The sequence below is a fragment of the Arachis ipaensis genome, chromosome B05 (assembly GCF_000816755.2).
Source record: "Arachis ipaensis cultivar K30076 chromosome B05, Araip1.1, whole genome shotgun sequence".
Taxonomy (NCBI): Eukaryota; Viridiplantae; Streptophyta; class Magnoliopsida; order Fabales; family Fabaceae; genus Arachis; species Arachis ipaensis.
Genome location: NC_029789.2, coordinates 98,690,623 through 98,718,576, shown reverse-complemented (window position 1 = coordinate 98,718,576; position 27,954 = coordinate 98,690,623). Strand labels below are relative to the sequence as shown.

The 27,954-nt window shown below is 39.8% G+C and overlaps 2 protein-coding genes across 4 annotated transcripts in view; one reads left to right on the top strand and one right to left on the bottom strand.

The window, feature by feature from the left end:
- The window catches only part of LOC107643751 (WPP domain-interacting tail-anchored protein 2), a 5,465-nt gene extending 1,222 nt beyond the window's left edge, over positions 1-4,243 (bottom strand). The window contains exons 1-4 of one of the 3 annotated variants that reach the window (XM_016347482.2): positions 3,477-4,243; positions 2,019-2,626; positions 773-1,905; positions 422-619 (exon numbers count right to left, since the gene is read on the bottom strand). In XM_016347482.2, coding sequence (XP_016202968.1) covers positions 422-619; positions 773-1,905; positions 2,019-2,562 — 1,875 coding nt within the window. In that variant the 5' untranslated portion in view covers positions 2,563-2,626; positions 3,477-4,243. Of the gene's footprint in view, positions 1-417; positions 620-772; positions 1,906-2,018; positions 2,627-3,476 lie in introns of those variants that run through there. The other 2 variants (XM_016347483.2, XM_016347484.2) reach the window with 2 other exon arrangements.
- On the top strand, positions 15,296-17,998 carry LOC107640790. The gene is made up of 5 exons (XM_016344289.1): positions 15,296-15,688; positions 16,125-16,716; positions 16,940-17,340; positions 17,507-17,569; positions 17,687-17,998. Exons 1-5 carry the CDS (start codon positions 15,296-15,298, stop codon positions 17,996-17,998), a joined length of 1,761 nt encoding a protein of 586 aa, XP_016199775.1.

The window sequence follows — 27,954 nt, the reverse complement described above, 5'->3', positions numbered from 1 at the left end:
TCTACATTTTTTTTTTTTTTTTGGTGTCTCATTGAATCTACATTGATCTTTCTAAGTTCATTCTCCTATAATGATAATAGTAATAATAATACAGATAAAAACAGCTCAGAATCTACCAGTGTAAAGTAACTTTCAGGGGATTAAAATAAGGATAAATTTATTTCTAGATTTTTATCACTGATTCAAGAGAATATTCCTTGTATATGCATTGGCTGATAAGTATCATCATTGGTGCCAAAAGATTCAAATATCATGCAACATGCCAATGGTATTATGTACTAATGGAAATGAATGCCCTGAAAGAACTTCCATTGAGTTAATTGACTTGTGCATCAATGCTTTTCAAGGAACTAGCTATGAAGCAGAACCAATTACAAAACACCTAAATTGAATTCAACTAGTGAAAAAGATAAGTACCTGCCTTGAAGGTGTTATTCAAGGGATCTGCTCCTTCTTCATCAGATGATTTTGTACAGCTACCATTGCTTGAGTCAATGTTGGAATCTTGATCTTCATTTCTATTATTTAGTCCGTTGTTGCAAGCATCTAGAGGGGCGCCAATTTTAGTATCCTGTAACTTCTCTACCAGACATTTATTTTCATTTCTCAAAGCATGTAGCTGCATGAAGAACAATGCCAACAGTTATGATATCATGTTTAGATATCATAGTTGAGTAATGTATAACTATTTTTTGACACGACAAAAAAAGAGAGAAAGAGAAAGAACAGCAGTAATAATGACAATTGTCATGTAACTTATTGAAGTCAATACCTGTTTATTGATACGCTCCCTTTCGGCAGCTAGTTGCATTATCATATCCATGATAAACTTGGATCTGGTATCAATTTCTTTGGCACTAGATAATTTTGAATTGCAAGCATGATCCAAAGATAATTTCATGCTGATCATGCTGGACCTGAGGAGATCCAATTCTTTATTAAGTTCTAAGATAGTATTGGATAGCACAATGCATTGCTCTTCAGCACTCTCTTTCTTACTTTCAGCTTTTGAAGCCTTTGATTTTAGCTCTTCAATCAATATTTCCATATCCCATATTGCTGTGTATAACATGTTCTGCTGTTCTTGACTTGCTTCAGAAGATGCCTTTGCATTCTGCAGCTGGCTATCTAATTCCCTTAGTTGCTTCTCGAGTGAACCAACTTTCTTCTCTGCAGCACTCGCACTTCCTTTGTGAAAATTCAGCTCTTCGGTAAGTTCCAAGTTGGTCTCAGTTAACTGTGTAACCTTTGCTTCTGCAGTCTCCGCCCGATTTTCGGCAATGTCAACACTTTCTTTGAGGGAAACAACCAAATTTTCCAGTTCAATGAGTTGCTCTTGACTAGTTTCATTCTCTGCAATCACAGAATTTAGCCGAAGCTCAAAATCCCTTTGCTCTTCTTCGCGGAGTTTGACCTTTTCCTTTAAAGCCAACACTTCAGACTTCAGCTGCATATTCTCGACATTACATCTCTCAAGCTTCTCTATAGCGGCATCTTTATCCTTGACTTCTTCTATGAAATCTTGAACTTTTGATTTCAGCTCATTTTCTCGGTGAATATAACCATTGAGGTTGAACTCAGTTAGTTGGAGGCGCCCCATTAGACCTTTGGAAATCCCCATCAGCACCTCCACAGCATTGTCTGCCTCTAGAAATCTTCCCCAAACAACTTCTGCTGCTTCTTCCATACGAAGCGCTACCTGTTCCGTGTAGTGAAGTTTCAGCTTTACCTCTTCATTTTTCCTCAGCTCCACTAACTTCTTTTCAAGATCTAGCTCCCTCACGAGGGACTTCTCAAGCATTCGAAGAAGATATTTTCGTTGTTCAACCATCTGATCACTGGATTTTACTTTCATATCTGTCAGTTGACTGTTTTCCAATAAATTAAAGACCCTCTCCATTTTGCCTGTTTACACAGGTGATTGAGAAAAGTGAACAATCATCCAAAACTGGGAAAAGAACTGTAACATACCATTTTTGGAAAATAACATAAAATAATTAGCAGAGATTTGAACTTACAATTATCATCTTTTAAAGCAGCAATTGTTTTCTGTAACTGGGTTGACTGCATCTTCAACTCCAATAGCTGCTGCTGAAACTGCTTCATAGATTCTTCACAGCCAAGCAATTTTTTTTCCATCATATGAGAAACTTCTGTCAAATGTCTGCATGAAAATATTTTACGACGGGCATCAACAATTTCTTCCTGCAGAGTGTCCATGAAATTGTCCAGCTCTCTTACCTCTGAATCTAAAATGCCAGACAATAGATCCAACGTCATCGCCCTCTCAAAGAAGTTTGCCAAGATGCAGTCATCCTTTGTATCTATTGCTTCAAGATCATTTTCCCGGGCCAACAGATAAATATAAAGTACATGCAGGTTCATTAGTTTTTCAGAAAAATATGCTAAGCGGAAGTCTATCTCCGTTAAGGCTTGAAGTGCTATCTCCATTTCTTGCATGTCATCTTCTTTAGTTGAGATCCCCTCAACTGAGTAGAGTTTTCTAAAATCGGCATCTGTAGCATATAAGCCTTCTTGAACTTTCTCGGTAGATTCATCCATTACCAACCTTCAATTCTCTTGGTTCAGCAATCAGCAACCAGTTCTGAAGTTTAAAAACAAATTTCTGCAGAAAAAGAAATAGCCATAATTATGGTACTAATACAGTAATACGTGTGCAATTCAACTGCTAAATCAGGTCGATGCCTAGCCTTGATGCTCACCAGTAAATGATCCAGTCATAGGGACTGAAGATTTTTCTTGATACATACAATGCTGGTTATTTTACAGGATCAATTAACCAAGTTCATTTCTTTTGCAAATTACATCCATTCACCTTTCATTTGATATCAATTTCAAATTCTTACACATATAGAAGCATTTCATTGCGTCAAGAGATACCAGACTTAGAAAAGGAATGAAACATCCAAAGAATTTGGGTGCATAGTTCGTTTTCTACAAACTACAAGGCATTTTCAATTCCTCCTCTATTCTAATTCATCATCATGTAATCACCAATAAAACAACCACAAACATAAAGTTTAGTGTTTGTATCAACCAATTAATGAATAGAGAAGAATCCTACTATTTAAATAGTTGAATTCTGCTTAAGTTCATTTCAGATGCACTAAGTATGTTAATTAATTTGCCCTTGTCATAACATGCAGAAAACGATCACTTCCACAAACGAAGAAGCATCAAACGCAAACTTGGTAACAGAAACCATAGGGGACTTTCGATTTTTCTAACAGATTCAATGTACAATACTACAACAATGAATAATCCTTATGATACACTGGAAAAAATGCCAAAAAATTAACTAATTATACTATCTATAAACATGTGTCGCTGAAAATTTAGCTTGCAAACCAGAAGACTTTGTAGAGATTCCAGCAGCAACAAGAAGCATTTAATACATAACAGATAAAGAAAATTAACCAAAAGTTAACATCAAATTGAATTGGGTTCATACATACCTTACTCTACATGCATCAGGGTCCTCCTGGCTCCCTCAGCAAGAAAAGGATCTTCGAAAAGCAACATGAAAAAAATCTTCCAGCAAACTCTATCTACTTATTTGTACCTTGAAGTAGCCAAGGCTTTTTAACTACCACACGTTTTTTCCCCCCAAATTAACGTTACTTAAATAAATGAGTCACCTTGCTTTTATTATTTTTTTACCCGCTCTACAAGGCAAGAGGAAACTAAAAAAAAAAAACAAAAACAAATAAATGCACAAACAAAAAATGTTATCTTCCTCCCGTGTGGATCGGTGAGGTGGTGGTTGTGGAAGGAAAGAGAAATAGCTAAACAGTGGTCAAAACTCAACAAAAATGGTCAGTGTTAGTGATATGTGTAATGAATTGAATAATCAAAGTGGAACGAAGAGTTGGATTTGAATTTAGGGTTGATCCTTGAATTGTCGATGTTGACTTTAAAATCATTTCACTTCAGTTTTGAGCTTAAGAGTTATTTTTGAGGCAGAAATGCAAAAACTAAAAGCTAGATAGAGAATGCTAATTTGCAAATTGCGAAAACGGTACAAAGAGTAAACTGTAAAAGGAACAGATCTATCATCAGTAATTCATTAGTACTAATCTGTCTAGTGTCTCCTACTATTATTGCGTAAGGTAAAAAGTTCGGAATCAAGAGTGGAACATGCTGCGAGTTAAAGTGTTGATGTCGTTAGTGGGTCCTGATTATTTTGGTTCAGACTTGAGACGACTTCTTTTTGAGTTGTGCGTTGTGAGTTGTGAGAGAGGTTTATCAATCATTTATTATTGCGGATGCTCGTTATCATGATTCATGATTAAGTACTAACAAATTAAATGCTGCTGCTCTAGATTTTGGGTACTTGTTCCGTCCTAGATGAGACGAGATATATGACGCCAAAGTTAGCTGCTTACGCCCTGAGAAGAGCTTATATGTTGTCTAGGGAACAACGTTGCAAGAGAACCTCGACACCTTGAAACACAGCGACGAAAGCACCTGCAATAAGCACTCCGACGCCCAAATAAGAACAGGGATTATCAGAGAATAAAAAAAATAAACTAGAGCGAGTAAATGTAACCTCACTGTTCATAGGCTATTTGGCTTGGTTTTATAGGCGAGTAAGGTGTTAGTTGAGATTTGTGTGTTCCGATATGTCTGGTGGGTGCCGTTGCTGGCATCTTTGACTGTTGCAGAGTTGTGATCGTGTTTGGGTAGTGGGCTCCGTTATTGTAGGTAATAGTTGGAAGGTAGCGCAGACTTGTTGATGACTCAGTCAGAGGTTTCCGTTGTTGCTTTGTTTGTTTCCGGGCTTTATGTTCGGTTTCTTCAGTTATGATCTTATTGCCAAGAATAACGGGGTACACATCATAGTCCCCAAACTCGACTGGTGTTTGTGTGGAAAAGAGCAAGCGAGCTTTAATGGGCTTGTGGTTGACTCTTACTATACGTAGGTCTTTAGTGTTTGGGCCTACTTTGTTTGTTGATGGACTTTGAAAAGAATTTTGGGTGACTCTTCTGCGTTCTCGCGAAACGTGTCGCTTTTAATGCGCTTCTTTGCCGGTTGAGTTTTTTACGTTTTTTAGTGGCCATTAGTCAAGTCATCCACTAGGTTAGTGGGCTTGCAATAATTTTTCTCTTGTCTCGGAACTCTACTGTTTCAACTTCTCATAGTTTTACTTTTATTATGTCCTCCAAAGGTTAGTACTTCTGCCCTTATTCTTTACTGTTACTGTAGTTGTTTGTTCATGGCGGGAGAGAAAGGAAAAGAGAAATCGAAAGCTGTTGAGGTTAAAGAAGATGACCCATATCATTGGGTTCATGATGATGTGAGGACTCGTTCCTCATCGTTTACCAGTGTTGAGTCCATGGCTGATTTGAGAGGTCTGAATGTTGTGAAGAGTGGTTCCAACGTCGCCGTTGAGTTTTTTCCTTGTTCTGGCAGCGATAGGGTGTGCGAGAGGAGAGGTGATTGGGGGTATTTCTACATGTATACTCCCTGTATGTTTGAACTTGGCGTTAAGTTTCCCTTTTCCTCATTCGAATGTGATGTTCTTACTCAACTTAACTGTGTGCCCTCGTAGTTATACCCGAATTCTTGGGCGTTTCCTCGCGCTTTTCAGTGTTTAATGGATTTTCTTTCGTTCTATGCTCGTTGTCGTTGTTCTTTTCATTGTTTCAAGCCAAAGGGGTTCGAAAGGGTTTGTGGGTTTGTCTTAGTAGTTTTCCGGATCGTCCTCTCTTTCTTCTGTATAAATCTTCTTTTAAAAACTTCAAGTCTCTTTTTATTAAAGTTCGATTGGTTGAGGCTGAATATCCCTTTTATTTAGACGATGAGCTTTTCGAAAGGTTTCCCCTTTATTGGTGTTCTGAGCCGAGTCAAATTCTTGAGGCTGCTGACCGGAGTGAGGAGGAGGATTCCCTTTTAGATTTTCTTGTTGAAAGTTTTGCTGACGGGGTGTGTTTATCGATTCCTGAGCTTTTGCGTTTGTATGATTCTGGTGACAGTGAGGGCTTGAAAGTGTATATAGGTAACATTTTGCTTTGTTATTTGTTTGTGTTGATGTTGTAATATCTTCTAATTATTGGTTTGCTCTTGTAGGTGGGAGGGTTCCCCTCTTGGATCCTTCTCGGCTTCAGTTCTTTATGAAAAGGAAAAAGGAGAAGGATACTAGTGGTGTAGGAGTTCAGAAGGATGATGGTGGACAAGTAGCTTATTCTGCTGCTCAGCCAGCATCTTCATATAAGAGGAAGAGAGGTGATATTGATAAGTCTGTGGAGGTTATCTCAGAGAGTGATCAAGAGGTTGTTGTTGGTGATACGGCCGCCTTTGATCATCAAAAAAGGCTTCATGGCTTTATCTCGGGATCTAGCTCCCACTCCTTGTGGAGCGATCAGTTTAATTTTGCCGAGCTGGTAGATAGAGCGTCCCAGTATCCTGGGGATATGCTAATGACTCGTCGGGTTGGTATGGAGGCGCTTGGAAAGTTTGTTCAGGTTATGTTCGGCTTCCTCTGTGTTCTTTTATGTTTCCTTTTGCTGTTCTGTTCTTATATGGTGTTAATTTTGCAGATCGTTGCTTCTCGTCTGATGTGTGTTGGCCGCACCACCGAGCTCATAGGTGCTGAGCAGCAGGAGGCTATTGATAAGGTCTCTGACCTGGAGAGGTCATATAAGGCGAGGATTATTGAATTGGAGAAGTTATCAAAGAAAAAAGATGATATTGCTGTTAGTGCTGTGGCTAAGGCAAAGGAATCTGAAGAGGAGGTGGCTCGATTGAGGGACCAAGTTCGGTTGCTGCAGGCTGATATAAAAGAGAGTGACATTTCTAAGGGGAAGTTGACTACAAGGGTTCATGAACTAGAGGAAGCGGGAATGGAGATGTTTGTCTCCGGCTTTGATCGTGCCGTTAGCCAGATTTCCTTATTGGCTCCTGATTTGATTGTGATCGTTTGGATGCGACTAAGATCGTGATTGATGGGAAGCTAATTGTAGATGGCACTATGGAGGAGCATGATGAGAATGCTCCCCCCTCTTAGTTTGTTTTGCCTTATGTACTTTGGCTATGTATTGTTAACTTTTAACTATTGTTCGACTTTAGTTTTGTTTGACCGAGGTTTGGTCATGTTCACTGTTTTGTTGTTGTTTTGAACTCGGATAGTGTTTTTTTTGGCCGAGCTAAGGCCAAGTTGACTATATCACTTTCTTGTGATTTTTGTGGCGTATGTTTTGTTTGTTTTTGCATTTTGTTTGTTAGGATTGGGTTTGTTTGAAAGAACCAATCACGTTCATTTGAATATATTGGGCGTCCGGCCTCATTAAAACCCTTCCTTAGGCAAAACCCTCTTTGTTTTGGGAAAAAGCTCTAAGGGGGGAAAAAGATTACCTTCATCTGCTGATTGTACAAGTCATGATCTATACATTTTTTAATGATAAAACGTTCCAGTTTCCCGTCACTGGGTTGCCTTGTAATGTTTGGAGTTGGTAAGCCCCCATTCCGAGTACTTTTGCTATTCGAAAAGGTCCTTCCCAGTTTGCGGCGAGCTTGCCCTGCAAAGGAGGTCATCTCGCGTCTTCGGTTCGTCTGAGGACTAGGTCGTCCTTAGTGAATGTTCTTGGAACGACCTTTCTATTGTGTTTTCTTTCCCCCAATTGTTTCATGGCTCTCTGTTTGATTGTCGCGATATCTCTGTCTTCTTCGACGAGGTCAAGCTCGGCGTTCCTTATGTATGTGTTGTGTTGCTCATCATATAGCTCGGTTTTGATTGTGGGAGTTCCGACCTCTACTGGAATTAGCGCTTCTGACCCGTACACTAGTTTGAAGGGTGTTTCTCCTGTGGTGGTTTGTATTGTCGTGTTGTAGCTCCATAATATTTCTGGGATTAGCTCGGCTCACTCACCCTTCGCGTTGTCGAGCTTTCTTTTTATTGCCTGCAATATAACTCGGTTAGTAGCCTCGGCCTGCCCATTGGTTTGTGGGTGTTCGACCGAGCTAAAATGGTGCTGTATATTAAAATTTTTTAGAAATGAGCCGAGCTTGTTATCTATAAATTGTCTACCATTGTCTGATATTATTTCCTTTGGTATTCCAAATCGGCATATTATGTTTTTTCATATGAAAGATCTTACCTTTTTGGCTGTTATTCTTGCTAAGGGTTGTGCTTCTATCCATTTTAGGAAGTAGTCTATTGATACTAAAAGAAATTTTACCTGACCTGGCGCTATTGGGAATGGGCCGAGGATATCTAGCCTCCATCTGTGGAAAGGCCAGCTTACCTCCATGCTGTGTAATACCTCGGCTGGCTTTGTAGAGATGGCTTCGTGCTTTTGACATTTGTCACATGTTTTGACTTTTGTTATGCAATATCTTTTCATGGTCGGCCAATAGTATCCTGTTCGGACGATCTTTGCGGCGAGAGCTCGTCCGCCGATGTGGTTCCCACATACGCCCTCATGCACTTCGTCCATCACCTCCCTTGCCTCATCAGTACCTAGGCATTTTAGCAATGGTTGTGAGAAACCGCGTCTGTATAGCTCTCCCGCTATGTTTGTGTAGAGGCTTGCTTTTCGTCTGAATTATTGTGGGTTGAGCTCGTCCCTGGGTATGGTACCTGTGTTAACGTACTCAAGAAAAGGTGCTCTCCAGTCATGGAGGTGGTTAATCCTTGTTATAGATAGTAATTCAATGCTTGATTTTTTAAGTGTGAGCTGTGATAATGCCGATGTTTGTGTGTCTGCCCTAGTGGCGGCAAGTTTAGATAAAATGTCTGCTCTAACATTCCTTTCTCTATGCACATGTAAAATAATGAATGAACTGAACTTTGAGATGAGATCCTTTGCTACGAGCCAATATCGCTCTAGCAAGGGATCTTTTACCTCATATTCTTCTCGGATTTGTTGAACAACCAAGAGGGAGTCACAGTGTGCTTTTAGGCTTTGTACTTGGTGGTTGAGGGCGAGCTTGAGTCCGGCTATGAGGGCCTCATATTCGGCCTGATTGTTACTTGCCGGGAAGTGGAATTGGAGGGATTGTTCGGCCACCACGTTGTCTCCTTCTTTTAGGATTATCCCAGCTCCGCTTCCTCCTCGTCTAGATGCTCCGTCAACGTGTAGCTCCCAGAGTCTGTTGTGTTCGTCCGAGTTTAGTTCTGATATAAAGTCGGCAAGGATCTGCGCCTTTAATGCCGACCTTGGTTGAAATTGGATATCGAATTCTGAGAGCTCGATGGACCATTTGGTCAGTCGTCCGGCCAGTTCTGGTTTCGTCAGTATTTGTCTTAATGGTTGGTTTGTCCTTACTATTATTGTGTAGCTTTGGAAGTAGTGTCTGAGTCTTCTTGCTGTTATTACAAGTGTTAAAGCTAGCTATTCTATCTTCGGATACCTTTGTTCTGTTGATTGCATTACTCTACTGACAAAGTATACCGGTTGTTGTATTTTTCCTATCTCAATGACTAAAGCCAAGCTTATTGAATGATTAGAAATGGATAAATATAAGTATAAAGGTTTACCGACTTCTGGTTTTTGCAGCACGGGTGGTGATGACAAAATGGCTTTGAGCTCGGCGAACGCTTTCTCACATTCTTCTGTCCATTGAAACTTCTTATTCTTTGTTATTGTTTGGAATTAATGATATGATCGGCTTGAGGCTGATAGTAGAAACTGAGATAGTGCTGCTATCTTTCCTGCCAATTGTTGTACCTCTTTTATTGTTTTAGGGCTCGCCATGTTAAGTACTGCTTCGCATTTTTCAGGATTTGCTTCAATTCCTCGTGAAGTTAGCATGAATCTGAGAAATTTTCCTCTTTGCACCCCAAAGGCACATTTTTCTGGGTTGAGTCTCATCTTGTATGCTCGGATCTGTTCAAATATCTCTTTGAGGTCGTAGCAGTGTGACCTTTCCTGAGTCGTCTTGGTGACCATATCATCCACATAGATTTCCATGTTCTGACCTATTTGGTGGTGGAAAACTTTGTCCATCAGTCGTTGGTAAGTTGCACCTGCATTCTTTAGACCAAATGGCATTACTCTATAACAAAAGTTTCCATGTTCAGTTATAAATGCTGTTTTGCTTTGGTCTTCTGGATGCATGACTATCTGGTTGTAGCCAGAGTATGCATCCATGAAGCTCAAGCTTTTGAAACCTAATGCGTTGTCTATGAGCTTATCAATACAAGGTAAAGGATAGGCATCTTTGGGGCATGCCTTATTTAAATCCGTGAAGTCGACGCACATGCGCCATTTACCTGAGTTTTTCCTTACCATTACCACATTCGAGAGCCATGTGGTGAATCTGATTTCTTTGATGAAGTTAGCTTTAAGAAGCTTTTCAATTTCTTTGAGTGCTGCTTTTAATTTTTCTGCTCTGAGATTTCTCTTCTTCTGAGCTATAAGTCGGCTTGTTTTGTTGGTGGCGAGCTTATGGCAAATAATATTTGGGTCTATTCCTGGCATGTCTGCTGGGGTCCAAGCAAACAAGTCAGCATTGTCTTGTAATACTTTTATGAGCTCCGATCTTTCTTTCCCTTGTAGTGCTTGACCGATGTATGTGACTTGTTCTGGTTTCGTCGTCAGCGGGACTTTCTGGAGCTCGTCTGCTGGTTGAGGCCTTTCTTGGGTGTCCCCACGAGGGTTAAGCTCTGCTAGAGATAGCACCTCACTTGTGTTGTGAATTGCTTTGACCTCTTGTTAGAATTCTTTCCCTGGAGCCGACCTCTTTAGGCTTGCATTGTAGCATTGCCGAGCTTGTTGACGATCTAAATGGAGTGTCGCTATCTTTCCGTCTTGCGCCTGGAATTTGACACATAGATGAAAAGTTGAAACTACTGCCCTAAACATATTCAGATCAGGTCTTCCGAGGATAATATTATAAGGACTAGGGCAATCAACTATAAGATATTATATGTCGATGATTCTAGATAGTGGGGGGTCTCCCATTATCATTTTTAACCATATATAACCCTTAATTGGAACTCTTTCTCTGGAGAATCTGACAAATTCTCCGGCTGAGGGTTGTATGAGTTTTTCCGATATTTTCATTTTTAGAAAAGTAGTGCAAAAAAGAACGTCGGCACTACTACCTGGGTCCAGAAGGACTTTTCTTACCAATAGCTCGCTTGTTTGGATGGAAATTACCACTGGGTCGTTTGAGTGTGGTGCGGCCGAGCATATGTCATCCTAATTGAAAGTGATTTCTAGGTCGGTTGCATCTTTGTTATTAGGTGGTGTTGTTCCTTCAATTGCCAGCATTGCGCGGTAGCTACGCTTCCTTGCCGAAGTTGTTTCGCCTCCCTCGGCGAATCCTCCAGATATGCAGTTTAGAACCCCTTTAGGTGGGGCATTGTTTGACCATTTGTTAGCTTCCTTGCTTCCCAAGGTTTGCTGGTGATCTTCTTTGTCCTTATCGCCCTCTTTATATTTTCTTCCTTCGATGTATTTGTCTAAGAGGCCTTGTCGAGCTAGTCTTTCCAATAGATCTTTGGCTATCACGCATTCATCGATTGTGTGTCCATACTTCTGGTGGAAGGCACAGTGCTTGCTTTTGTCAACAAACCTCTGGTCTTGATAGCTCCCAACTTTTGCTGGTTGTTTTATGATTTTAACGTTGAGTATTTCTTTGATGATCTTTTCCCTTCTTGTGTTGAATCTGGTGTAGTTGTCGAATTTTGGGGTAAGCTTGAATGGTTTGCCGAGCTCTTTGTTCGCCGACCTTGGTATCATGTCCTCCTCCTTTCTAGGTTTTCTTTCTGTTCTGTTGGCCTTACGTTGTTCTTCGATCTCCATTTGTCCGGCTGCTCTCTCTCGGAATTCTTCTAACATCTTTGGCTTTGTGACCGCAATTGTTTCTCTGAACTTTCTGAGCCGTAGGCCAGCCTTGAGGGCATGTAGATGGATGGTGGGGTTCAGGTCTTGTATTTCCATGGTTGCTTCTGTAAATCTGGACATATAATCTTTCAAACTTTCTTGGGGACCTTGGCGGATGGTGCTGAGGTAATCCGATCCGTGTACGTAAATTCGTGCTACCACAAAGTAGTCGATGAAGGACCTTGCTAGCTCTTCAAAAGAAGAGATTGACCCTATAGATAATTTTGAAAACTAAAGTAGAGCAGCTCCGTCAAGGTAAGTAGGGTTGACCCAGCAGGTAACTTTGAAAACCAAAGTAGAGCAGCTCCGTCAAGGTATGTAGGAAAAGCTCTGCAAAGCACAGGTTCGTTATTAGGTCCGTTAAAAAATATCATAGACTGAAATTTCTTAATATGAGCCCGGGGTTCACCAATCCCCTTATATGGCTCGAGCGAGGAAGATAGTGTAAAGTGTTTTGGCATCTGGTAATTTGTGATTTCTTCAGAGAACAGGTTGTCTAAGGTCAGCCTCTCCTTTGGAGGGTTGACACCCAAAAGGTCTACGCCGCCTTGGGTTGAGCCTTTGGAATTATCCTCTTGTTTACTGGCGTTGTTCAGGGTTGATAATTTGGCGAGTCTCTTGACTTCTTCTTATAGCTCGGCCATCTGGGCCATGAGTTCGGCCTGGGTGGGTTGATGAACTCCATTGTCGGCCATGTGTGAAGGTTGAGAAACCCTGCGTAGAAGGAAAATACAATGTACTATATGGAAAAAAAAGTAGGGTTAGTGTAACTTCCGAGCCACACGATGGGCGCCAAATGTTCCGTCCTAGGTGAGCCGAGGTATATGACACCAAAGTTAGCTGCTTGCACTCTGAGAAGAGCTTATATGTCGTCTAGGGGACATCATTGCAAGAGAACCTCGGCACCTTGAAACACGGCGGTGGGAGCACCTGCAATAAGTACTCCGACGCTCAAATAAGAACAGGAATTATCAGAGAATAAGAAAAATAAACTAGAGCGAGTAAATGTAACCTTACTGTTCACGGGCTATTTGGCTTGGTTTTATAGGCGAGTAAGGTGTTAGTTGAGATTTGTGTGTTCCGATATGTCTGGTGGGTGCCGTTGCTGGCATCTTTGACAGTTGCAGAGTTGTGATCGTGTTTGGGTAGTGGGCTCCGTTATTGTAGGTAATAGTTGGAAGGTAGCGCAGACTTGTTGATGACTCAGTCAGAGGTTTCCGTTGTTGCTTTGTTTGTTTCCGTGCTTTATGTTCGGTTTCGTTAATTATGATCTTATTGCCGAGAATAACGGGGTACACATCACTAATTTAATAAACCACGAAATATTCTTTCATTATAATTATGATAAAATTTTTCCCTCTAAAATTAACAAACTCACTAACTTTTTTTCTTTATCTTTCTCTCTATTTTCTCTCTCATTCTCTATCTCTTTTTACATTCCTGTTCTACAAAAAATAAAGAGTAAAAGACAAATAGGTCCCTGACCTTTTAAAATGGGGACATTTTTGTCCCTCAAGATTGGAAAATACATTTCGATCCTCCATGTTTTAAAACGGGTGACAATTATACCCTTCCGTCCGTTTTGGGCCAAAAACGGCAATGGAGCCAACTGACATGGAGGGGCAGTGAATGACGTGGCCGTTACGCTTGCTGAGGTAGATTGGGACGAAATTTTAGTGGACAAATTCGTCCCTGAAGTGCCAAACGACGCCGTTTCCACCATCCCCCGTATTTGAAGCTTCGCATTCCCCATAACACCCAAGAGTTACTCTACATATTACGAAAAACCCTATCAGAACAGGAACGCCCTTCTCCCTCCAAAAAAAGAACGACGTCCTACAGTTGAAAGCGGTGGTGTGGTCAGTCAACGTGGTTGTTGTTGAAGGTTAGGGCAAGCTTTGCATGGAGAGGAAGCTGCCATCATCTATAGAGGTAAGGGTGATAATGAAGAGTATGTATGTTATTTAATTGAGAATGCATGGGGTTGGGTTATGGGGAGACTGCATGTTTTTTTTTTTTTGGGTAAAAGAATGAGGAAAATGTATGTGAAGTTAACTGATTTCGAAATTTTGATTAGGTAGGGTTTAATCTCTGGTTTATGTACTTGTGGATTATGTAGATGGATAATATGTATGTGGTACCTGTTTTTCAGCACGGAGGCCGTTTTGGTAGAAAACCCAATGGAACTCTTGAGTATATTGGTGGAAAAGTTGAAAAATTTCCGAAGATGGACTTAGACTTCGTGAATTTTGGAGATTTGGTGACATTGTTCAAGGGTTTGGGGTATGCATCATATAGGGCAGTGTATTGGTTTGACCCAACTAGCAGTGATCTTGAGGCTGGACTGCACATTCTGACAGGAGATGCAGGCATCAATGAACTTCGAGAGAATAAGATGAAGAATTCAACGATGGAAGAATTCTACATTTACTTCGACCATCCCGTTGATGAGCCAGAGATAGTAGATGAAGGTGCTGCGGCAGAAGCAGGGGTGGAAGAGTTTGATGACCCTATTGATGTGGACAACATCATGAGAAAGCTCCAACCATCACCATCCATAGAAGCTGATGGGCAAGAAAGTGAGGAGGATGAAATGTATAAACCTCCTCCAACTGACTCAGAGACTGTTTCGGATGAGGACTATTCCAGTGTTGATGAGCACGATGATAGGATGAGGAAAAAAAGAAGTTTGAAAGGAAAGGACAAGGTTCTGCCAAAGAAAAATAGCAGTGTGAAAGAAGGGACAGGGGCAGAGTCAAGTGGAGTTAAAAACAGAGGTGGAGTAAGGAGTGCAAGGGGTAGTGCTGTCAAAGGTGATGGGCCTACTGTGAAGACCAGAGGAACAGCCAAGCCCAAAGAAACTGGGCCAAGAGAAAAGCCCAAAAAGACCAGGCCTGCTATGAAGCCCAGAAGGAATGGGCCTAATGCAAATCAACAAAGAAGTAGGCCTGTTGTAGATGCTGAAGAACCTCTTCCTAATGTGCAACCCAGGGATATGCATCCAATAGGACTCTATGTGAGTGAGGAGGTTTCAGATGATGATGATCTGGTTTATGAGTATGCATCAGAGGAACTTCACACACCAGTGTCTTCAGAGGATGAGGGAGAAAAGCATGAGTTTCCAGTTTTCAATGAAGAGTATGGGTTCGGAGAGGGTAGGTTCGAGATAGGAACTAAGTTTGCAACCATTGATGGGTTCAAAGAAGTGGTAAAAGATATGTTCATTTCTGAAGGGAGGGAACTGCTGTGGATAAAAATTGATAAAGAAAGGGTGAGGGTTGGCTGCAGGGGTGAAGAATGTCCATGGCTAGTACATCTATCCTACAACAAAATATTGTTATGTTATCAGGTAAAGACTTACAAGGCAGAGCATACATGTGCTAGAGACCTGGGCAGTAATGCTGTTGATCAACACTAGGTCAGCAAGAAAGTGGAGAAGAGAATGGCTAGTCAACCTCATATGACTACTAATGAGGCAATTGACTTTCTTAGAGAAGAGTTTAATCTAGTGTTGCATCCGAAGATGGTCTACAGGGCAGTGAAAGAGGTCAAAGAGAGGATTATGGGAAATGAAAAGGAACAATATGGGAAGCTTAGGGACTATGCCATGGAGATCATTAAGAGTAATCCGGGCTCGACTGCAAGAGTTGATGTGATCCCAATCCCTCAATCCCTACTTGTCTTTGACAAAATATATATCTCCTTTGAGGGTTGTAAGCAAGGCTTTCAGTCTGGGTGTAGGCCTTTCATCCATCTAAATGGAGCATTTTTGAAGACATACCATGGAGGCCAACTACTGTCAGTGGTGGCACAGGATGCGAATAACCAATTCTATGTAGTAGCATATGGAGTTTCAAGATCGGAGACGAAGGAATCCTAGAAATGGTTCCTGACACTGCTTCAGGAAGATCTGGGTGATGCACATCAATTTGGTTGGAACTTTATGTCTGACCAACAAAAGGTTAGACTTCTACATTACTGCATATTAGTGTAGGATGTTAAATTACTGCATATTATTGTAGGATATTAATATAATGCATGTATGTGGTAGACATTAAATTTTTGCATATTAGTGTAGCATATTAAATCACTTCATGTATGTGTTTGAAATGGAATTTAGTGCATATATGTGTTTGCAATGGATATTACTGCATAGTAGTGTATGAAATTTTGAATACTGCATATATGTGTTTGCAATTGAAGTTATTGCATATTTGTGAATGCAATTTAAACTACTGCATATATGTGTATGCAATATTATGTGTTGGCAGGGTCTGCTACCAGCCTTAAAGGAGGTAATGCTGAGAGCACATCATCAAAATTGTGTCATGCACATGTGGAAAAACTTCATAAATAGGTTCAAAGATATGCACATTAGAGATATAGTATGGGACTCTGCTAGGTGCACTACTGAACCAGAGTTCAAAGAGACCATGGAGAAGCTGAAGGGGGTGAATAAGGCGGCATGGGAGTATCTGATGAGGTTTGAACTAGCCACTTGGGTTAAGGCTTTCTTCAGTCATGGCCCCAAGGTGGATAACCTAACTAACAACCTGTGCGAGGTATTTAATGCAAAAGTGGTTAAATACAAAATGAAGCCAGTTTTGACTATGTGTGAGGAAATTAGGTGCTACCTAATGCGGAGAATGACCAAGCATATTAGGCTGTTAGAGCACCATAGTAGAAAGCTTGCACCCATTCAGGAGAAAAGGTTGCAGAGGCTGATAAAACCCAGCAGCAGGTGGATTACCGAATGGGTGGGAGATAACGAACGAAAAAGATTTCAAGTTAGCAGAAAGCAAACCAAAGTAGATGTCGATTTGATCAAACACACTTGTTCATGCAATGTTTGGCAACTGACCGGTATATCTCTAATTTTGAATGATTTTCTTTAAGGCTGATCTAATATAATGCTAGGTAATATGTTTTGAATGATTTTCTTTAAGGCTGATCTAATATAATGCTAGGTAATATGTTTTGAATGATTTTAAGGCTGATCTAATATAGTGCTAGGTAATATGTTCTGAATGATTTTAGGGCTGATCTAATATAATGCTAGGTAATATAGTATGTGGTTTTGATTCAGGCATGCCATGCATTCACGGTATTGCTGCAATTAGAAAGAGGCATGACCAGGTAGATGATTATGTGCATCACTGGTTATGCATGGAATCTATTCACAAGACATATGCACATTGCATAAAACCAGTTCCAAGTGAGGAATTTTGGATAACCACTGACCAGCTGAGGCCTGCTCCACCACCCATCAAGCGACCTATTGGGAGGCCTAAAGTACACAATCGCAACAAGGATCCTGCTGAGACTCATATTCAGGGTGACAAGCTTAAGAGAAGCTTTCAAGTGACATGCAGCAAGTGCAATGAGAAAGGCCATAACTATAAGACATGTAAGGGAGCACCAAGCAACCCAAACTGGAAATCAAAAAAGAAAAAAGCTAAGAAGACTGATGCAAACACAGAACCCTTGGTGCTGCTTCCCCTATCATAATCAGCCCCTCAACCAGAGGTATTCCTGCTATGCTTTAGGATCGATCTGTACATTTTAAATTTTTTCGGTGGTTACGATGTCATTGTACCTTTTTTTAAGGACTAATTTGTCCATGTTCTTTCCTTGTTTGATTTATGTTGCATAGGATCAAAGCCAGACACATACTGAAAGTTTGGCTGAGAATAGTGCTGTGCAAGAGAAGTCTCCAGTAAGCCTCCCCCGCCCCCTAAATAATACACTCATAATCACAATCACTTTATTCATGACAATGCATTTGAACAACTGAATAATTCGGTTACTTTTGTAGAATCATGTCATCAGCTAGAATGCTGCAGCAACAACACCATCTGCTCCAGTCCAACCTCCATTCAGGCCTCCATCCCAACTGCCAATAATGGGGCAACCCAAAACCCCAACTGCTGCCTCCAAATTCAGACCCAAGCAGACAATCAGAAGGCCCCAAACAAGTGCAAATCCACCTTCAAATTCACCTTCAACTCCACCCCCAGATACAACCCAGACTCAAAGTACCAGTGCCAGTGTCGCTACATCAGAGGAGACCTTGAAAGTCACTGGCAGTGAGGCCATAGGAATGAATTTCATCCCAACTCTTGGATCCAAGAATCAGAAGAACTGAACACTACTGAATGAATTTCTGTTTTTTGTCATAGTCTTCAGTATGAATTAAACAACACTGTCTACTTATTGTAGTTTGGCAAACTTGTTTATATGCCAACCAGATATTTTGTTATTTTGTGGCAAACTTGTTTATGTTTTGGATTAAGACAGATACATTGTTGTTCATATTTTGGTCATAATCTATGCAGAATTACTACCTTATATAATAGCTGATTCACAGAAATACTACCTTATTTTTTGTTCAACAATGGCAATTTTCATTGAATAGCCAACAATGGCAATTTTCATTACATCATCAACATTGTACATCAACTCATCATCCTCACCACTTTAAGAAACATACAGCAACAACAAAAACTACACTAATCAAAGCAATATGCCACATACTCATTTTTTTCTCCTTCCCATACATAACAGTTTCCTCTCCAACTCTTTCATTTTTTTCTCCAGTTCCTGGCTTCGCACCAGTTGAATTTTTTTCCCATTCCTGACTTTGCACCACATGATCTTCAATGTCTACACCTCCAACATCATCCACAGCACCCAATGCTTCATGTAACACCCTAATATTCAAATCCTTATGCTCGAGTCATAAGTCGATGATATTACGGTGGTACGACTCTCAGGTGGATTTTTAATATATAAAAGTAGGTAATTTCGAAAGGAGTATTAATCGAGAAGCCTGAAAAGAGCAGAAATAAAATCGCAAAGACGTATCACTCACGTTTCAACAACAAAAGATAAACCGTGAAGTCGAAAGCGATATACGGACAAGGCGTAGAGGAGATTAAGAGGTAGATAACAGGTAGATACATATAACATAAGTAAATAGCCACTAGTCGCGACCCACGAAGTTTAGGCCGGCTAGGGTACAATATGAAAGTAGTTGACAATAGTATATCCTAAACTCTCCCGAAGGAAACATGAGAGCCTCTATAGGCAAATTCAAAAGAGTTCAATACATAATATAATCTTTTCAAAACAAAGGTGGAGAGATTCTAAGAAAAACACAAAGTAGATAAAATAAAGATCTTCGCCGTCTCTCAGACGACCCACAACTCACTTCTGAGCACCTGGACCTGTATCTAAAAAACAAGAGATATATACGGAATGAGAACCCCGGGCCCATGGGTTCCCAGTATGGTAAAAGTGCCAAATAAATACAATGTACTGCAATAAAAACTCACTAAGCATCCTAAACTCCTTCACCAATTATCCATCCTAGGTTCTTGCTAATCCATGAATAGGCAACTGTCATGAGAGAGTGCTAAATCTAATTCATGTTTCACATGTTTCCCAACTCGCTGACTCTTCCACGAATCAGACTCATAATCATAAGCAAAACCATCACCAGTTGTTTTACCTCAACAATTCTATATCAATATATCATACCTTCACCTGGAGCTAGTGAAACCACATCACTGCGTCTACCCAGGGAGTTCAAATTATCTCATTCAATGATCATCATCATCATGCAATCGCATCATCGATTCATCTCAACAAGAACAACCCTCAACATCCACCGACACCAGCATGAGGGCCTCCCAGTTGTACAAACACAAGCAATATAGGCAAGTAATACACAAATAAGGTACAAGTAGAACAAGTAGCACATAATCAGGTAACATAGCATATGTGATGTAGAAATCCAAAACAAATAGGCAAACCCAAACAATTCAAACATATGCAAATGATGAATGCCTGCCCTATGGCTGATGATATCATCTGTCGGTTATATAGCTAACCCGACATGTCCTGGTAGCTAACCATTGGACAGAAACACCCCTTGCAGAGCAAGTAGGTTTGAGCTACAACCCTCTTGCTACTGCCCGCTCAACCCAGAGCCAGTGAAATAACCACTACTACGGCTACTACCCAGGCGGGTGTTTAAAAGCTCAACCTGGAGCGAGTGGATTCACCACTACTGCCGCTACTACCCAGGTGTCACAATCTCTGACCTGGAGCAAGTGGGACGAACCACAACCCTTGCTACTGCCCAGGATCTCAAAACATATATTCGTTCAGTTTAAAAACAATCATCATTGTTATCAAATCTCAAACATTAACCTGGAGCAAGTAGGATGAACCACCACCCTTACTACTACCCAAGTATCACAAATACAGATTTATTCAAAACTCCATAATTAAACTCATTTATCATAAACATCCTTTCCCGTCTCATACCCGGAGCAAGTGAACAACGCCACTGCCTACTACCCGGGGCACACATCACATTTCAACATTTTCCATTATTATCCATTTAAGACATTCATTCATTAATCATATATGCTTTTATACTCAGCCATAACCAATAATGGCTTTGCCATAACCCAGCAATAACTCAGCCATCCGGCTCATGGTTCAATCAAGAACCAGCCATTTATCAATAAATATAGCCCTTCGGCTCATGGCATACACGGTACTTCCACCGTCATCCTCCATATCTCATATAATCATCTTTGATCATCATTGATCATAACTTTTCCCCTTGCTTCACTAGCAAGTTACCACATCTCCTAGCTCCTTCCTCATTGCTAGGCATATCGTAATGATTTAATACATAAGGGGTGAGATCGGAGGATTAGAAGCATGAGAGTTGGCTTTTAAAACTCAAAAATCAACTTTAGCATGAAAACAGGGACACGCGTGCGCACACTCCACGCACACGCGTGGATGGCCACAAAACTCATCGACGTGCAAGCGTCATACGCGCGGATTGAAAAATAGCCAAACGGCGCGTTTGCGTCAGCCATGCATACGCGTGGGTGCACTTGCGCCCCAGGCACAAAACTGGCACAACTCTGGCACAACTCTCGGAAAAATGGCTGGGCATTTGGTGCAGCACATCGACGCGCCCGCGCACACCATGCGCACGCGTGGATGGTGCCTTCTTGAAGAACGACGTGTACGCGCCAAGTGCGCCTACGCGTGGAGGGTCATTCTGCTAAAAATTTTCTAAGTTAAAAGCTGCAGAATTCACAGATTCAACCCCCAATCTCCCGACGGACATAACTTTCTCATTTTAAATCGTTTTTCGCCCGTTCTTTGAACGGCATCGACATCCCGGATCCAATTTCACTTCTAAACAAGTTTGGCAAAAAATGGAAATCCGCAGTCCAAGGTATGTCCCGTCAAAGCATGCCCAAAAACCATGTTTTCACACAAAACCACAAAGTGCCATTTTCAAAACAAGCCATTTTCAACTCTTTTCAAAATCAACCAAAACATGCCAATTTCTTCCCTTTTTGAAATCAATCAAAATATACCAAAATCAACATCAAGCCTCCTCAACTCATACATTAACACCTTACCACAATTTACAAAACCGCCATATAACCATTTTTACCCATTTCAAACAAATGGCTAAATTACAAACACATTAATATGTCAAACATCCTTCCTCACCCCATTTTCCAACAATACTATTTCCAATCAACCATCATTATACATAATCAATATCATACTCACTATCACGTGGTTTCACCCACAAATCAACCTTAATCATTCCTCAAGCATATATCACAACATACATATCTCTCATGCATCATCATGCCATCAAGGCATCAATAATCATAATCACATATATGACCACATAATATATCTCAACCAAAACCAAACATACCTCATCTACATAATTTCACCCAAAATTACCAAATTCCACACTTCAACTCCTCAAACCTTATTATTCAATAACCAACCCAATCATTCATATATTCATTATCTGAAATTCATCCAATCACTTGTGTCATCATACAATGCACACGTCAACTTACCTTCCTTACATCTTTTTGGCCTCCGGCCCAAAATTCACGGCCTCCGGCCCAATTTCACAATTTAAATGCATAAACCACAAATCAATACTCATTACCCAATACATCAAATTCTCAATACACCAAGCATACAAGGCGACACAATTCTCAACCCAATCATTAATTTACATTACATACCAACTATGCATATTAGCACCAACCATTTACCCAATCCAACCTTAATCTTAGGGGCATCTAGCCTAGGAATTCTCATCACACCACACGGTACTTAAATGAAACTTAAACCGTACCTCTTGTAGCCAAACCAATTGAGCCTCTTCTTTGGAAGTCTTTACCAACCTTAGCTCCAAACCTCACCAAAGCTCCTCAAGCAATACCAATCTCCCAATTGTGCACCAACATCACCAAATGCACTAACATAACTAATATCACATACATACATCAACCTAGGGCTCATAAAATGACAAATTACAAGGGTTTGAGTACTTCTTACCTCAGCCCATATGAAGTAGGGATAGAACCCGCTTAGAATCCATGTTGGAGTATCCCTAAACACCCAAAATCACAAGATTTCAGCACTAACTACCCAAAAACGTATAACAGTGGGAAATTTAGAAAACTAGGTAGAGATAAATGGAATAATCACCACAAAACTTAGAAAGAATTGTAGAGGATGAGAAGAGCGACGCGTGGCCATAAACGGCTCGTCAATCGGAGCTCCGTAGCTCAAGTTATGGTGGTTTGAAGATCAAAGAGAGTTAGGTTTTCTCTCTTCTCTTCTCTCTTCCCAAATCAGCGCCCCAACCCTTCCTTTTAGGGTAAAATGAGCTGAAATGCTCATAACTAATGTTTATATATGTTGGGTCTTGGGCCCACTTAGACCCGGTTCACTTATTTTTGTCCGTTGGCTCAATTTTGGGCCAAAACCCTTTAAGATTAGCGCTCTAAATCGCACTTTAAAAATTTCTACCTCCCCTAATTATAATTCCTCATTTCTTAATCTTATTTACTCATAATCAATTTCCTCAGCTATAGTACCAGACAGATCTTAGCCGATACTGCCGGTCAAAATTCTACTGCGCGCTTTTACGTAGAAAACTATGTTTTCCGACTTGAAAAAATTCACTGAATCCAAATATCATATTTAAATTATCAAATTCCAATTGCCAAATCTTCCAACCATATTTGCTCCTATTTAACTTATTATTTAATTAATTTCGGCTAGACTGGGTATTACACTTCAGACTCCGTGGCCCTAATTTTTTCAGGTGTTCATCAAGCCAGACAAAATACTGGCAACACCGTTCTTTAACCTGGAGCAATTTTTCAGATAACACAATAATTAGACACAGAACACTCTCATCCAACTACTATCAAAATAATCGCTCACCTTGAAGAATGGACACCCGAGAAACATCCTATTGGGATTAGATGCTGTTCTTGACTTGTAAAGAATGGCATAAACGCCGCAGAAGCACTTCGGCGCAATCCCATCTCGATCACAACCTCCTGCAACAGCGCATGATGATCCCCGTCTAGGTCTTCTTGTGCATGAAGAACCCCCCTCGCTCATCATGGACGATCGCACAAGCAGCGGCCATGACTTCCACCTTGCGTTTGGATGAAATAGGGCTCACTGGTGGAAACGGTGTCGTTTGGCACTTCAGGGACGAATTTGTCCACTAAAATTTTGTCCCAATCCACCTAAGCAAGCGTAACGGCCACGTCATTCACTGTCCCTCCATGTCAGCTGGCTCCGTTGCCGTTTTTGGCCTAAAACGGACGGAAGGGTATAATTGTCGCCCGTTTTAAAACGTGGGAGATCGAAATGTATTTTCCAATCTTGAGGGACGAAAATGTCCCCATTTTAAAAGGTCAGGGACCTATTTGTCTTTTACTCAAAAATAAAATTAAAAAAATAACATAATTCAAATAGATTTACAAAATTATAAAAATTTAAAATTAGACATTTTAATCCCTCAGATTTTAAAATACAAAATAATCATTAATATTTATTTTTGTTAAACAATACAGTCCTCCTTCGTTAGTTACTAACGATGATTGCTGACATGCAATGTTAACTCGCACACGTAGCTAGTAAATGTCTACATGTACGATCTGAACAAATCAGTCTCTAGGATGAAGTACAAAAAGTCCATAAAAAGTTAAAAAAAAATATCAAAACAGTCTTTTTGAAAAATTTTAAAAATTTTAAAATAATGCTTTCTAATTATTTATATATAATCANTTATTTTTATTTTAATAATATTATTTTTTCTATAAATTTATATAAAATACAGTACAAAAATATCCTGTGAAGAGTGTTATTATAAAAATTAAGAGTGATATTATTATTTTCTGACCGCAATAAAATAAGCAAAACAAAATTGTTATTTATCTCGTTTAGAAATAAAATACGTTCGAATTGATATTTTTACATATCTTATTTTGCAGTGAAAATACAATGTGTAAAAATACTTCGGATACCGTATAAACAATATCTTAACATTTGAAATTTGATATATATAAAGAGTTTCATTGATCAAAAACCATAAATCAAATTCTTTACTTCTCTTTTAACAATGGCTAGTAGCTTGTAGTTACATATCTTTACTAGTATATCTAACTGCCGTCTCATTTTAATGTGCTCGTCCTAAAGGACCTCATCTTGATGAATTGGGCTCTTAATTTGAAAGAAATAGGAAATGTCGGGTATTTGTTTCTAACCGCCTTTGGCAATTAGCGATTTTAATATTCGTATTTTTCTAGCTTGACAGCGATGAATATGTGTTAGCTCCATTGTATATGAGATTGAGTTTTGATAACAAGTCTAAATATAAAATGTACTAGAAGTCTTTGATACGAATTGTGAGATGGATTGTGGATTGCGAGTCGATATGGTTGTCAGATCGTCTGCTTGAAGCGGCGGAGATTGGTACCTGCAAAGATACTTCAATGTCAAAATCAAAATAGATCTGAGAGGTATAAGGTATATAGAATGAATGACATAGTTGAGGGACTTCTGACTCCTTTTTATATAGTTTGTGGTAGTTATTTTATCTTATCCATTGAGATAAGCTAGGTATTTGATTTTGAATGTTGGTTATGAATTGTAGGGCCGGTTTGGGCCGCAAGAAGGCCAGGGCGTAGTGAATCAGGCGGAGGTTAGTCCAAGTTTGGGGACCCGGAGACCGGGTCCTTAACAGCTGTCCCTAGTGCAAGAGGGTGAGCGTGCTTGGTCTCATTGCTGAAGGAGCTTTCGATTGTCATTGTGTGGCTTGGCAGGGAAGCGCACCATTCGAGTTCTTTGGTCGAGGTCGGGGATTCGGGAAGCATCTGGCTGTTTCATGGCCGGGCAATGTAAGAACAGGAACTAAACCAACTGCTTAGATAAAATAAAATAATAAATTAATAGTCTAGAATAGGTTCAAAAATTTAGAAGTGTTAATTTGAACATTTAACGGTAAGATTTAAATTCAGTGAATTTTTTTGAGTGGAAAAATGTAATTTTTTGCGAAAAATTGCATAAAAAGGCATACCGGTAAATTTGTAAAACTTGAGAAATTAATAAATAATTAGCCAATAAATTAATAATTAATTACAGATATTAAAAATATGAATTTTATAGTTTAACAAGATAGAACTAATTAAAATAAAAATTTTGACACTAATTTTAAAGAATTTGTCCCAAGATTGGGCCAAACGGGCTGAATCAGTCGAATCGGACCCAAAATAGACCCAAGTCCTAACCCATTGGCTCAATAACTTAAAGAGGAGAGCCCTCTTCTTCCCCCTTCAGCCAAGAACGCTGAAGCAACACCCAAGGGGAGAGAAGAGAAGGGTTCCAACCCTAGGCCTTGATTTAATCCTCCATAACTTTTCGCTCCGAGCTCCGATCGCCGCACCGTTTACTGTCACGTGTCCGCGGCGTCAAGCTCTACAAAGTCTAATACGTAGATTGGTACGGAACTTCCATTTTCATTCTCAACCTCTATTTTTCCCAAATTTTCAAAAATTATATAGAGTGGTGTTGAAATTTTGGTTCTTGGATGTTATAGGATCCGATTAGCTTGAGAAAAACATTCACTCTTGCTTATATGGCGCTTGGGTAAGGTGAGAATTCTAGAACTTTAGCTAATTCCTTAATTGAGTATGTTAGATTTTGAATTCTGGGTATGTATGTATGATATATGTCAATTAGGTTTGTGTATATGTAAATTGGAGCTTGATTGTATACATTGGAGGCTTGGTGGAGTTTGGGTGTCATTACTTTGGAGATTTTAGACCTTTGGGGCTGTGTTTGGTGCCTTGGTGGTGTCTCGGGTTATACGTGGAAATCGGCCAAGGTATGGTTTAGGTTTCTCGTATTTAATATATAATGTCTTGTGAAAACTTAGGCTAGATGACTATAGGATAAGTGGGAATTCATGAATATGTTAATTGTTTAGTGCCTTGATAACATTTGTGAAATAGGTAGTGATTGATGTTGGTAATAAAGATAGAATGATATATGATGAATTAGTGATGATTGATGAGGTATTGAGAGTGAATATGCATATGTGATTAATGATGATGATGATTTTATTGGTTAATTGAGGAATTGTGTATGAGATTGTGCAAAAGTGAGGTAAGGTGGGTGATCGAAAGGTATGATATTGTGTTGATATGATATGGTGTGTTGTGGTGCTGATTATATGTATAGGATGTTGAGGTTTGAGTTGGATGTTGAATGAAAATAGAGGTTGAGGGTTTTAGGGTAAAATTGATTTTTGGCCAAACTTCGGCGAGCCATAACTCGACTTCCGGATCACCAAATTGTTTCATACTTGTTTTATATGAAAATTGGGTTCATGAAGTTTACACCGTTTAAAGAACGGATGAAAAATATTTTAAAACGAAAAAGTTAGGGCCGTCAGAAGTTTGGAGTGAAAAACTGAAAATTCTGCAGCATTCAGCAATTTTGCCATTCTGCAGAACTTGCGTACGCGACCACTGCACGCAACGTGACCAACCTACTTGGGTTGGGCATCTTGCATACGTGAGCATAGTGCTTGCGTATGCAAGGAGTGGTTTTGAGGGGTTGCGTACGCGAGCAGAGTGCTAGCATATGCGAGTATGATAAAATGAGCCCTTGCATACTGATGACAAGTCATCTTAGCCTATTTTAACTAGTCTTTTTCTTTTGTTTTCATTAGAATTATGCACTTTCTTGAGCTACAAGCAAGCTAATTGAGTAGATTTTCATGTTTCCCTTGATTGAACCAACCATATATGAATTCATGCCATTTCATGAGGTTTTATGCTATATTTGTTGCATATTATGAAAGAATGAATATCTCATGATTTTGAGCATAGCTTTGATGAGTTTGGTTGATTAATGATAGGAGAAGAAAGCTTGGAGAAAGGTTGAAGCAAGAAGGAATGGCTAGGAGTAAAGAGAGGACAATGGAATAAGTGAAATTGAAACAGGAAGCAAGAAGCTGGACCTAAAGTTAGCATCAAACTTTTGCACAAACTTTTGGTTGAAAAGTTAGCCCCCTAACTTGGAGGCTAACGTTGGAACTTGAAATTTCTCCCCTGGGCACCAAAAGTTTGCGCCAACGTTAGACCCCTAACTTTGAGGCTAACGTTGGCACATGAATTTCCCCCCTGGGCACTACTCTTCATCTATTCTCTTTGCAATTTACAATTCACTTGCAATTGTTCTTGTTGGATCTAGGAAGGCATTGAGATCTAGACTTGGTTTTCTAGTCTCTGGGTATTGAGATCCAAATCCCCAATTTACATTCTGTTTCTTTCCTTTCTATGTTCATTTACTTTTCTGCTTCATATCCGGTTCAATCTCTCTGTTTAATGCAATTCAACTTTTCCTTGTTTAAATTTTGCAAATCCATTCCCCAATTCCCTTTACAATTCCAGCTGTTTACATTTCTTGCACTTTAAGATTCCGTAATTTACATTTCTTGCACTTTAAGTTTTTGCTATTTAATTTCTTGTCCTTTACGTTTCAGCAATTTATTTCTTGTTCTCTTTACTTCAATGCAATTTAATTCTGCAAGTCACAAAACCATCAACCAAATCTTGATTCGCTTGACTAAATCAACCACTAAGCTAAAATTGCTCAATCCTTCAATCCCTGTGGGATCGACCTCACTCCCGTGAGTTTTTATTACTTGATACGACC

Excerpts from the sequence above, each read along its gene's own strand:
- LOC107640790 (XM_016344289.1), top strand. The coding sequence starts at position 15,296 with ATGGCTAGTCAACCTCATATGACTACTAATGAGGCAATTGACTTTCTT. Across the intron at positions 15,689-16,124 it reads ATGCGAATAACCAATTCTAT|GGTCTGCTACCAGCCTTAAA; the intron begins GTAGTAGCATAT and ends ATGTGTTGGCAG. Across the intron at positions 17,570-17,686 it reads CTGTGCAAGAGAAGTCTCCA|AATGCTGCAGCAACAACACC; the intron begins GTAAGCCTCCCC and ends GTCATCAGCTAG.